This window comes from Rhea americana, unplaced genomic scaffold (assembly GCF_003343005.1).
Source record: "Rhea americana isolate MKP2758 unplaced genomic scaffold, rheAme1 scaffold_93, whole genome shotgun sequence".
NCBI classification, from domain to species: Eukaryota; Metazoa; Chordata; class Aves; order Rheiformes; family Rheidae; genus Rhea; species Rhea americana.
In genome coordinates, this window is record NW_028187122.1 from 1,498,483 (window position 1) to 1,512,202 (window position 13,720).

General features: G+C 36.2%; 1 protein-coding gene across 6 annotated transcripts in view; it reads left to right on the forward strand.

Moving 5' to 3' along the window:
- MAPK8 (mitogen-activated protein kinase 8) overlaps window positions 1-13,720 on the forward strand; it is a 57,106-nt gene that overhangs the window by 18,478 nt on the left and 24,908 nt on the right. For all 6 annotated transcript variants that reach the window (XR_014898208.1, XR_014898209.1, XM_085324800.1 and 3 more), the window contains exons 2-5: window positions 9,856-10,022; window positions 11,538-11,667; window positions 12,934-12,992; window positions 13,118-13,256. Coding sequence is in view for 4 of the 6 variants with exons in the window: in XM_085324800.1 (XP_085180926.1) it covers window positions 9,901-10,022; window positions 11,538-11,667; window positions 12,934-12,992; window positions 13,118-13,256 (450 nt within the window). In the remaining 2 variants the exon portion in view is untranslated. The remainder of the gene's footprint in view (window positions 1-9,855; window positions 10,023-11,537; window positions 11,668-12,933; window positions 12,993-13,117; window positions 13,257-13,720) is intronic.

Consider the following 13,720-nt stretch of genomic DNA (forward strand, 5'->3'; position numbering starts at 1 on the left):
ACTCTTCAGATTACTGGTACTGTTTTCATATTCAGGTTAAATGAAAAAACATGAAGAAAACTAGTGAGGCATGCTAGAAAATGTCATGTGATCCAGCTGCAATATGAAGTTAGAGCCAGTATATGACCCTGTAAGGTGAAATATTAAATCACTGGGAAGATTGCATTAACTTTAATGGATTTCTTGCATTGTTGTTCCATGTAAAATGTGTTGAGAACAGAATTAGTTTAACAAAGAGGGCTCTAAGTCTTTGCAAGAGATTTATCAATCTGGCAATGATGTTTGCTGAACCACTGAGGAAATTTGTTGATATAAAGAGCCTGTATTATATTTTTTTTAAGTTGTATTTTGCTGGCATATACTCAAAAGCTTTTTACGTTAACATGTATACAAAACATGTCAGCTTTTCTGGAATTATTATTTTTAGTGAAGAAGACTATCTTTACTGTTAAATACTCAACAGGCTGTTGAAAATCAAGAAGCTGGCTTTGAATTTTCTATAGAAAATGAATACTGAAAAGAAACTGTAGCAGCCATAAAATTTAAAAAATTGAAATGCACCTTAAATCTCTTGTCTTCAGACAAACTGAAGTGACATCCTTCTGTGTTTGAACTTGAAAGCAGTTGGCAAGTCATAACATAGAAATCTAAATGTGCTGCTGTTACGATTATATAGGTTTGCCCTGCCGCAGTATTTTGGTCCTCAGCCAAAACTGAGAACTTCGTCCCCTTTGCTTTGTGGAATCTGTGGTTAGTGAAATTTGGCTTTCTGACAGCTAAACAGTGTGTTAAAAATCTAGTTTCCTTTTAGGACACGTACCTGTACTGCACTTCTGGCCTGTGCTATAGAAGGATCACTCCAATATGTGTGATTTTGTTCAATAGTTGCCTGTATAAAATGGCTCCCAAAATCAAGCTGTAGACTCAGAATTTTGTGATATGCCAGTCCTCATGTTAGTTACATAGGCTAAATAGAGAACTCTTTTAATGTAGATGTATATCAGAGGAAACGGGAGGCACTTCCATATCAATTATGCACAGTCTAGAGACCTCATTAAACATATGTCAACATTAAGAGCAGCTTAGGCAATCGTTTGGAAGTTGTTCAACTCATAACCATCTGACTTGTGAAGACATAATTTAAAAGCTTTGCAGAATTTTAAGAAAATTAATGCTGCAGTCAACAATGATGATATTTCATTTTAAAATAATCTTCGTATTTTTCAGAGGTCTTTCATATTTGAAGAGGTCTAGTACTGCCATACAGCACTGTTTGCCCAAATAATGTTAACTCTTTTTTTTTCCAAATCCCTTATCTGAACTATCATTTTACAGAGCTTGAATGATTTTGATGTATAACCTTCCTGTCAAAGGACAATACTGAAAATGAAAACATCAGTAAAACTAGGATTACTTTTGTGAATAACTAAATGTGTTATAAGGTTACCTTTAAGGAGACAGAATGCTTTAGTTAAAAATGGGCTCCACTTACAATACTCCATTTAACAGATGTCCGGAAGCCTTTAAATGTGACAGCTGAAAATTAGGCAAGCACTCGCAGGCACATGATGCATGCAAATCAACTGTGTGTGAACTGCAATTTCACAAGGAAATTAAATAAAAATCATTAATACTGGGACTTTACATATAATATATGTTTGTTTTGCTTTCAATAGCCATCAAGCATATAGTTGAAATTCTGCTGGCTTTCTTTACATGTCTCTCTAGGTCAGCCAAAGATTCCTACAGAAGATTGATTTGCTGTGGTGTTAGGCCCCTTATTTTAATTGCAATATTCTGAGTGGAGTCTTTGAATCATCATTGATAGGTGGTTTATGCCATTATCATGTCAAAATTGCCTTTTTCCACTTCTGCATCTGTTTATCATGATTTTTGTCTTTTGTCACTTCTGGTCAGCTTCTGTAGTCATCTGCTTCCTTACTTGTACAGCGGTGGTTCCCAGGAGCCCCCAGGCTCCTAATTGCCTGTTGTTTCAGCTAAACTGCTCAGAGTCCTGATGCAGATGTGTTTGGATTGATGCTTAAAGCAAAATCATAAATCTCCCAAATTGAGCCGTGTTGATGGGATGGATATAGAAGTTCTGATAACCTTATCTGTACTGTGAGCTCCACGTGCCACAAACCTCAGCTGAACCACACTGATGCCGGCCCTAGTTTGAACATGTTAACTTTGCTTTGGTTTGGAACTATGCTGTTTAAACTGTACTACATTGGAGACCTGAATATAGTACTGTCCTGTAGTACAGATAACAGATTTAAACAGCATCAAATAAAAAGGGACCTGTTAGGAGCAGCAAGTCATCTATCTCTGCTTTCTAGAGAAATCCAAATATGCATTTTTCAAAGGCAAATTTACTAAATACATTGTTATTGTTTGTATAGTTTTGCATTACGAGTTTTTGTTTTTATCTATGTGTAAGTTCATCTGGCCCATTCCTAAGGTTTTTAATCCACCTGTAGTAAGACCTTTAAACAGAATGCATGTGAGCAAAGAATGAATTTCTCTTTCCCGTATTTCTGTCCCAAATCCTGTTTCTGTCTGACATTTAGACTTTACTAGAAAATATTTTAACATGAACCGTAATTTATTTGGATTACTGTCCCATATGTTGACTGATAAACTAAATGTTGTCTGTATTATAGACAAAGTTAGATACCAATATTAAAATACAGTGTTATGTTATCATACAGTTATCTTGAAGATAGCAGGTTTCTATGGAACAGTCCCGTGGAAAAGTGCTAAGGTATATCCTTTCTTTAAACGGATGTGAATGATAGGTTAATTTATATAAAAACTTTGTTATACAAGGTTTCTTTTATTCTAAAATCTTACTACTGAAGCTTAAGCTTCATTTAAAGCTTGTTGAAGAAATTTGGTTAATCTTGATTGTCAGTATTATTTGTTTGTTGCAAAGGAGACTGCAGTGTCAATGAAACCGTATTGGAAAAAGTCCATACTTCTTAAGGTTGGCATGATATTTACTTTTAAAGATTCATACTACTTGTCTTTTCAAGGAGTTACAAGTTTCGTGCATCAGAACGTTTTTACCTTTATAGTACTATCATGTCTTTACAACTTCAACAAAATGTATGAAAAAAAAAGGAGTGGAAATTGTTGACCCTCCTGAGTCTCCTGCAGGGCTCATAAATTCCATTTTTCTTTTTCATGGAATCAGACTAGCAATTTTGCACAGTCTTAAGGGTTCTCAAGGGACTTTCAGTGTGTGGATAAAGCATTATTTCCACATTCAGCATTTTCCTTGTGTTTTTTTGGGGTAAATATTACCTATGGCAAGCTGAAGAATGAGGACAACCAAGGCAGAATGTGTATGCACCGGTTAGTATTGAAATCTGAATGGTTTTGTGAATTGTCAGGTGGCATGGAGCCCACTAAACCAGTGGCAAATAAATTATTGACACGTGATCTGATAGTAAGCTCTTTTATTGCTTTCCTAGCAGCTTGTAAGACCAGAATCAATCAAGTTTCTCTATTTCATTTACTTCTGAGTTTAAAATGCCTGAGAGCATAAGCTATGATTTTACTATTTTCATCAAACACATCAGTTAGGTTAGATCAGGGATGCTTTTTTTTCTTCTAGTTTCTGACCTGGTCTGCCTCTACTTAGCCTGTGATCCACTGGATGTACAGCAATGAAGTTCTTTTCATGACTGAGGAGTCAGGGACTGGGAAGTTTTATCTGATTATACATGGGGAAAATTCTCCCAGTCCTTCCTCTCCTGTTTTCTGCCAGTTTTGCCCTCTAAGATAGCGCGCAGTGGTGTCAAATGGGTCCTGATACCAGAGTGAAGGAGGGGATGGGTAGAGGACTCATCCTTTTCAATTGCATCCTGCACTTAGATTTATACTGTGTTTTCAGTACTCTAAAACTGAATCCAGATATGTTGGATGAAAGTCAGTATGCCAAATCACACTGTAACATCTCAGGGTTCAGTTTTAGAATGTCTTATTTTGTGTAATTGTGGGCAGCGACTAAAAGGCTACCAGGGATTGAAGTTGGTTTATGAGTGGTTTTCTCAAGGTAAAATACAGCAGTTAATGTGTGAGAAGAAGTCAGTGTTTTGTGGGATTCTTCCCCCATTGACAGTGATAGCATTCTGGCAAGCTCATAGATAACGGGACAAACTTATTATTAGTTTCCGCATTACTAATGAAAATCTGCAGTCTGCATCTTCCTTTTCTTCCTATATGCGCTTCTGCAAAATTGCTAGAAAATGGAACAAAATCATGATGCAGCCATAACATGTTTTAATGAAAGAAATTGCTGGATATTTTGGGTAAGAGTTGAAAGTCTGCCTGATTCTGAATTTAGACTTTAGTTTAATATTTAAAGACTAAGACTTTTGGTGCTGTGGAACTTCTAAGACTAAAGTCTTCATAAAATCAGTCACCAGTGAATTAGCAGATGGAAAAATATGAGATCTTTTGACTTTGTTCTGGAAGCTGGGTTTACCGAGTAGGGCAGCACCAGGCATTTCTTGAGGATGAAGAACTCAGCTTTCCACGAGAGGTGGACAGGCAGTGAGCCCAAAGGGTTTCAAGCTGAGTCAGAGCAAAGCACTGAGTAGAAATAAACTTGCTTATAAACTGAGTGCCTTATTTTTTTCTTCCATGCTCAACACAAAAAAACATGCAGTAAGTGTAAGAGACTTTGAAGATGGGGATGGAGGGATGCCAGGATTGGTAGAGGCTGCGGAAATTGTAAAGGCCAGATGGGATTCTGGAGACTCGGAAGCGAGGAGAAGATGCATCTCTGTTACGAGCAAAACTGCTGCGCAGATCAGGACTCCCCTGTTACATCCTAGAGCCTTCCTTAGGCCCTTTGCAATAGCTTTCTGTACAAAATGTGCAAGAGATGGCTTTCCTGAGAATTGACTCCATTTCTTCCTAAGTAGGTCAGTTTTATGCTGGAAGAGCATGCATGTAAAATGAAGGCGTAGACCATATGTTTTGCTGAGGCAGTGGACGTTGCTATTTCGAATGATAGTGGTGAGAGGAAGATGAGCTGTAAGGTTTATATTGCTCCTTAATTCTGAATGATTATCTGATAGAACAAATACTGTTAAAAAGATGCTGGAGGAGACACTGGTTTTGATTTTGGAATATGATCCAAAGGGACTTAACATTCTCTGGAGAGTCAAGGTACCAAAAAATAAGTGTAAAGTTTAGAAAGAGACGTTTTGGTAGAGGAATGTTATGTCTTAAGAAGTGCAACCCTTTTGCAGGTGATTGAGATGCAAGTAGAGAGAAGGATGAGGACGTGAAAGCTTGGAACAAGTCTATGATGCTGCCTTCTTCCCTGCATCATGTTCCTGACACTTCTATTCCCCTTCCTCAGTTCAGGACACCTCTTCCTCCTTCCTTAGTTATTCCCTCTTGTATATTGCTATGCCCATTTTATTTGTTACCATTTTTCTGTCCTATCCACTAGTCTCACGTGGTTTTAATTCTTCCGCTGCGTCAGCTAATATAAGCCTATGTTTTAATCTTACATGAAGTTTGTACTTACTGGATAATGGAAAAGGAAACCAACTATTACCATAGTTCTGGTTGCGAGTGCTTGAGCATGTGTTTGGCTATATGGAGATTTTTCAGACCTGCTACTAATTTAACTGGGCAGCAGACTAATGTCGGTTTTCAGCTGATCTGTTTGGTGTGTTCATCCTTCTCCTGTTTTGAAATGTGCTGACTGACAACATTGACTAGTAATGGCAAGCAGGAGTATCCCACTGTGAAGTAGACTTTTTTTCTTCTTCATCTTGTGATGCAAGGCTTTTAGTCTTTAGATAAAACATTAAATTTAGAATGTGGCTTCAGAGCTGCTCTGTACAGATGTGTAGTGAAATATTTTTTTAAAAATTCCAATAAGATCTAATAGAGTATTTGTTTTTTCTTCTGTATTCTGACTACTTTTAGTCGTGGAATATATCCTAATGTGAAGTTGCTCAGAAATTCATCAAATGTTTTATTTAGAAAGCTATCCCTTCCCGTCCCCGGTGGCTTACTGGATATGGTTGGCTTTGCTGTGTGTAAGAGAGGGGCTGTTTGTTTTCAGTCCCTTCCTCCTGTAAGTAGTTCCTGAAGGAGAGCAATCTCAGCACTGCAAAACCTATCTCCTCAATCTTGTTCTTAATTCATTTCCTGAGTCTTGGAAATGTTGCAAGATAGTGGTCTGAGACACATTTGAGTTTCATAGTCTGTAAAGCTAGTCAGGTGTGGAGCAATGCCGCAGCGGAGTTAGGCGGGATCCAGATAGATTAGATCTCTTATGAAATAAATACCCACAATAATCACAGGAACATCTGTCATGAGCAAGACTTACTTAACCATGTTTCATGTGGAAAGGAGAAGCATTGATTTCTTTTATAGAATGTTATAATTTTTCCTTTCTCTTTCTGGCTTTGTTCTTTACTAATTAGGATTTTTTTGTTTGGGGTTTTATTTTAAGTACTATTATGACTGATATCAGTTGGTGAATTTTTCAGCAGAGAATAGATATATTAATTATATCTGTCACTGAATCATGTCTCTCAAACATCACATTCTTTTTTTAATAAACAATTGTTAATAAACAATTGTAAATAAACCATAGACAGCAGGAGTTTATAATTTGCATGAAATTAAGGCAGGAATGTAATAATTCTTAGAAACAATGAGTTTAATAAAAATAATGATTTTGAAAAATATTAATTGAATTTGCATACCTATTTTATCTTAATGCTGCTTTCAAACTGTTGGATATAATTAAATGTGCCTACACCCCACTGAAATTTAATTTAGTACCCCAATTTAATTCCCCCAATTTAATTTGCGTTGTAACAATTGCTATTTTAAATAATAGTAAACATCACTGGGAATTTTTAGGGACATTGTATTAGGAGAAGAGATTGATTGGGGCTTGATGTAACGAGAATTTGAAAAATTTGTGCATATCTTTTGCTCCAGCAGCGATCCCCTGCTGTTTACTGCTCCTCCTAAGACTATTTTTCTATTACTGTTCCATTAAGACATTAGATCATTAAAAGCCAGGTAAACCTTGGCTCCAGTTTTGTGTGAATATAAGTCTTGCGGGACATGGACATAGTTAATCTGAAGCACTGGACTTGTATAAATTTGTAGAACTCATTTTATTTCAATATTGCTCCTTTATTGGACTTGGAGGGTATCATGTACCAATTGGAAAAATACCAAGATATTTTAGGATTCAGCTGGAGCTGATGTATATTTTCCTCATTTTGCACAAGTACATAAAATCTGTTATTTTTAAAATTTTCTGTTTAAGAGAAGACTGCATCTGAAAATCCCTTTCTTAAATTATACTACATTTAGTTCACCCTTTGATCCTTTGAAGTTTACCAAATTGGAAGGAAATTAAACTAAATCTTAGATTTGCAGACTATTTAAAATTGACCTTTAAATGGGAAAGTGTCAACATTAATCTGAAAGCCTCAGATGGAGAGGAATGATCCTTTTTGCATTCATTTCAGAGGAGTTATCCTAGGTGAAGTGAACTTTCATTTATCTTGATTTTTTTTTTAATTTCTGATATCAAAAAGCAGCACTCTGCTAAGCTGTTCCAGCTAATCTTACATTGCTCAATGTTGCTACATATTAATACAGTTTTACTGGATAAACTTGATAAGTTTTTTATTTTTTTCTGATGAAGAACAGACTTAAGATTGGGTGATTGATTATCTTTTTGTTTGTTTGTTTCTGGTTTTCAGAAATTTGTTTGGTTGACTTCATACCTTCCGCAACAAATTTTCTCTCTATTAATTCACTCTTTTTTTTGTTTTTTTGTCATTATGTATTTACTGGGCACTTTTTCTTGTTTCAAAGCTTTGACAATGCGTGAGGAACATCTGTGACGGAAGTATTGAGAAAGAAGCTGAGCCCGAAGATGCAGTGATAAAATGGATAGGGAAGTAAAAGCTGGAGATGGAGTCTTGTGGAGCCTGAAAAAATGAGCTCTTTGGCTGTATCCAGTAAACCTACATCCATCCCAGAGATATACCATTTATAGTCTGGATTCATAACTTGTGCACAGCTTTTTCTTGAGCTTAGCTACAGTTCTTGCTCGGTTAGGCGTTCCTTGTTAGCTGAAAAAGGAAGGCTGTAACGGTACCTGCTAATGAACTGATGCAGACTGCTTTGGGATTTAGTTAAGTCTTTGGAGTCTTTGCAACTGAGATTCAACTTCTAAGATTTTTTTTTTTTTTCAGAAGGGTCTGATCCTTTGAGACTGATCCCCATTTAAGCAGTGTGTTTTTGATCTGTAATATGTAAAAAGTTAAAAATGTATTCTTTCTAGAATTTCATAGTGCTTTCAGCTTCTGTATCTACATAGCTGAAATGAATGCAGATTAGGTAGTTGAAAGTAGAATTGCTAAGCTTTCAAATTCTTAAAGAATTCTGTTTGTAGAATATTTGTTTTCAGAGATGAATCCAAATACATACCTTATGAGGTTTGATTATTTGTGGAGGCCATGTTTGCATTGTCCACGTTTTCAGAGTATTTTTAAAATTAAACAAGTGTAATCAGTACATGGAAGCTAACAATCTGTCACTCTGTGGACAGTTGGATGATAGGGGAAAGTGTTAGCTGAGTTGGTAAGCAAGGAAGACAACATGCTCTAAATGAAGAATTTCCTGTTCTGATCTAACAAGAATTTGCACCACGAAACATCTGTTCTAACTCCACACAAAGCCTGTGTAAAGAGAAAATTAGAAGTACACGGTTAACACCGAGGAAACAGGACTATGCAATTTTATTTTTTTCTCCTGCAAACATGTTTGTTAAGATACTGGTTTTCTTTTTCTAATATAAGAGGTTTTTAGTGGAATATACATCCTTTTTTTTGACCTCTTTTCTCTGATTATTACTTTCATCATTGTATATATTTCTTTGTTAGACTTTCCTGGTTTTGAGACATCATTAAGCTAGCGAATTTTGAAAGCTTTGTTTTCCCTAGGTTAACAGACAGAACATCCTTCCTCAAAATCCAGCTCGTTCTACTGGGTTGCTTCATCGTACTGGACCTGACTTTTTAATTTATTTTTAGGTAACTTTATATATAGGCTGTTGTATTATGGATAGTCATTTTGAAGAGCATTGGATGTCAGCATACAGTGATGCTGCCTGTATCACAGGGAATTTGAAAGCTACCATTTTAGTGACACCAGTAGTGTTTTATCATTGTAGAGGTATTGCCCAGATTTCTGACAGAAAGGGAGCTGGCATAAGAGATCTCTGACAAGGTCAGTTTTCCTTTTTCGTCTTTGATTGATGGTGTGTTTCCATATGAGTGATGGATATCTCTGTGAGTTGTGACTGAGAATATTTTGGTATTTTCCGTGGCTCCAGGGCATGCTGATATTTTGTCACTCTCATATTTATGGAACCATACAATAATTTTGGTTGGAAGGGACCTCTGGAGAGTGTCCAGTCCAAGCCCTGCTCACTTGTTGCATGCGTATATGAAAAGGAATTACAGTACTACTGTGTTATCTGTGTATGATATAGCTTCCTTCCTCCACCTTCTGTCCATTGCCGTTTAGGATTTTTGCTCCAACAGTTCAATTCTACTTTTCTATTATTCCTCCCGTTCTAGAATCCTATCTTGAGATAAAAGATAGGATAAAATAAAAATAAAGATTAAAAAAAAAAGGTTTCAGATACGTGCCATCACACTCCTGCAGACAGAAAAAATAGCGTATGTTTACATATAGGACTTTCTGGAGAAATGTCTTTCATTTATTGTAAAGAATTTACATTTTATTGGATACATAAAGCTTTCAAATTTTGTTTCTTTGCAGGTCAGAAGCAAAATTTGGATGAAGCAATCTAACTAAGTTGCCGTCATGAGCAGAAGCAAGCGTGACAACAATTTCTACAGTGTTGAAATTGGAGATTCTACTTTCACTGTATTGAAGCGATATCAGAACTTAAAACCCATAGGATCAGGAGCACAAGGGATAGTATGGTAAGGTTTCTGTGAAATTTAAACGTAATTTTAGGTTAATTTTATAGAATTTCTAATTGCCTTGACTTTTATATGTTACAGAGGAGAATTTTGGAGAACTACTTTTTGTGTGAAAAACAACAATAGTAACCATTAGTCACTTTTTCCTTAACGGTGTCTTTTGCTGTTGGTTTTTGACCTGTCTCCTCTCTTCCTGCTTCAGAACTGATTGAAGGCCAGTAATCTGGAAAGTGTGTGTGGTGTTCTTTTTGTTTTGTTTTTCTTCAACCGATCCAACTTAATTTGGAGGAATGTGGAGTAATTGAGCCTTTTGTGCTCAAAAGGCTCAATTGTATCTACCACTGAAACAGACTCTGAGGCTAGTTGCTATAGCAGAAGTTTAAATACCGATACAGGAGTTCTACGTAGACTTTTTTTTCCTGGCCATCTCTTTGTCACTCTTTCATAATATGGTCCGTATCTAGGGATAGATGGGGCAAATTCCAGCAAGCAGAAAATGTAAACTAAAGAATTATTAGTAAATGTTCCCTTTTCTTCTCCCCCCCCCCCCAGTGATTAGAGGTTTAGATGAATTTAAAAAATCATGCAAGCCTATGTACGATAAAGAAAACATGTTTTTAAAGTAGCTAGTTGAGTTCACTTGATGCTGACCCTTTACGAACAGGTGTTCTTCATTAGGTTTGTATACCATCCTTGATAATAGACAGTAAAATAGTATTTTCCTTGCTGATACTTCTTTATTAACTGACAAGTATTTGCTAAATCTTCACAGTAATCACCTATCCTATTGCCTCTTACAGGAAACAAAGTCTATGCCTTTCTGTCATGGAAATGTGATGTTTATGAGAGTTGTCCAATATAATAGTCTTCATCAGTTAAAAGAAGGGAAACTAAAGTTAACAAGCGGTGTTACTTAATCATATCAGTGTCTTGGCATTTGTCTACAAACTAAACTTTGTTCTTCCTTTTTATCAAATTAAAGCCAGTGGCATGAAGATGTTAAGGCATTCCTAAAAATTTTTTGTTTTGACATTGGTATTCCCTTTATGATTGGGATATTGAACAACTGCATACTGCATAGTTGCTGAAAACATGGGAGTTTTGTGTAACCTGTTTTTCTCGTTTCCTTCTCTGTTTAAGTGTAAAGATTTTTACATAAAATAACGTGTTTTTTCCTCTGAAGTATTTTGACTTTTCTTAATGCAGTCAGTTCTTGAGTGTCAGTGAGTATAAAGAATTCAGTATCTTTAGTAAGGTACTCTAAGAAACAGAGATATTACGATTTTTTTTGTGGAAATTGTGATGTGTTAGGACTCTGAAGCTGGGAAAACCTTTCTAAATTCTGAATTGCTCAATATACAAGTGTACTCTGCTTTTATGCCCTGAATGTAAGCTGAATAATATTGAAACTTTAGTTTATCTGCAGACTTGATACATGATACGTGAAAAAGATGGGAACTGCCACAGTTTAGATGAGTCTGACACTGAGATGTAATAATTTTATTTTAATTACAGTGCAGCTTATGATGCCATCCTTGAACGAAATGTTGCAATCAAGAAGCTAAGCCGGCCATTTCAGAACCAAACTCATGCTAAAAGAGCCTACAGAGAGCTTGTTCTTATGAAGTGTGTTAACCACAAAAATGTAAGTGCAATATCCTGCTTTAGATATTAAAAAATTAACTGGAAGGTCATTCTTTGTAAAAATCTTCAGGATGACCTCAGAGGATGACATCTTCTGTAAGCTGAAGAGGTGTTCAGAGCATGGCCTTATCTCTGTGATAAGTACAGAAAGATCTTTCAGAAGAACCGTTGTTGGCTAGTTTTAATACCCACCCAGTCTTTAAATACTCTCTTGAAACTTGGGAAAGTAGTCAGTGTTACACTCCTATATTTTACAGACAGCTGGCAAATGAAAATACCGTGGCAGATGACTATACCCTTCTTTCTGCTACACCTGCTAAACCAGGAGGAGGAAAGAGGCTGCAGCAGATTTTTCTTTTTTTTCTGATGCATGAATGAATAGGAATCTTGCAGTGTGACAACAGGAACTGTCTGATGCTTGAGAAGCTGTAAAGTAGAGCAAAGCACAGAATTGCAGAGAGAATTAGCAATGACTAGAGACCACAGAATGTTGGTATTAGCGTTTCCTTCCTTCACAGGCAGCTATGTGCTGTCTTCCTTGCCTTTATTCTTGATACCCATTGAACAAGAGGAAATTTCCGCTGGCTATTAGGCAAGGAGAGTCACAGAAAGCATATTCTGTCTTGCAGCTACCTGGGAAATTTTTGTATACTCTCTAGGACAGAGATGGTTTGTGTGTGGATTCTCTGAACTAAATTTTACCTAATAGCATAATTTGTATGATGATAAACTGTTTCCAGCCCACCTGACTCTTGATAATGAGCCGTAGTTTGACCTGTTACTGCATTTCCCATCCATTGTTAGCAACTAGAAAATATCCTAATGCAACTGCAAGAATCTGTTTCTTTCTTTAGGTGGATTTGTTGCTTTCACCTCTGTCTATGGCAAAGTGGTATCTCTTAGCTGGTGTTTGTCATATTTTTCATCTTAATATATTTTTTCTCATCTGTAATAAAATCCTGTCAGGTCTCTTCAAACTGAAAGCAGAGGATAGGGGAAAGACCAACTGACTACTCTGAGTTTTAATCTTTGGAGCTTATTTTGTTAATCCTCACAAAGTGTCTTTAGATTATGTGGTAATTTTCCTAGAATCATTAGCATCTACTACAGTGTGTTAGACCTGGTTGAGTCTCTGGACATCTTTGAGCTTTGGTGAAGTCTACCAGGAGGTTTGAAAGAGAAGTGTTGGCTGTTAGTTTTGAAATGTTGACTTTGCAACTTTACTGTTGCTGCAGTGCAATTATATTTCCTCTCCCCCTTCCTACAGATAATTGGCCTACTGAATGTGTTCACACCACAAAAATCCCTGGAAGAATTTCAAGATGTGTAAGTCTGATTTGAACTAAAGCTGAGAATTAGTTTTAAAAATACTCATAAAGAAAGATGAATAAGTGAAGTAATACCATAAAATGGTAGTATTGTCTGATTATTCTTTTCTGTTGCTTCATAAGTTACATAGTGATGGAACTCATGGATGCAAATCTCTGCCAAGTGATTCAGATGGAGCTAGACCATGAACGAATGTCATATCTTCTGTATCAAATGCTGTGTGGTATCAAACATCTTCATTCAGCTGGAATTATACATAGGGTAAGTGAGCTTAGTGTGTTGGTTTTGCACTGTACCTGGTTTTGTCTTGAGTGTTTAAAAGAGACGGAAAAATAGCAGAAATAGGAGTACAAATGATGCTTCACAGACTGAGAGAAAAAGCTGAAAAGAAATGATTTACTTTATTCCACTGTAATTCTGAAATTAATCTTTTGAATGTTGTTCCTGAATTTGATGATAATCTGCACAGAATAAGTAAATGAACATCTTCACAGTGAGTTACATTACCTCCTCTATTTCTATGTAATGATGTATCTTCAGTAGTCATGGCAGGAAAGACCATCTGAAAGCATCTCTACCTTTATTGTTTTGGTAACCAAACCTGAAATTTCATCTTTTGAAAGAACTGCCCATTCTACTTGACCTCTTTTACTAGCAGAATAATGAACACTTATCTGAAATCTCCAGATAAGCAGTTCATGAGGAAGACCTGTGACTGGAACTTC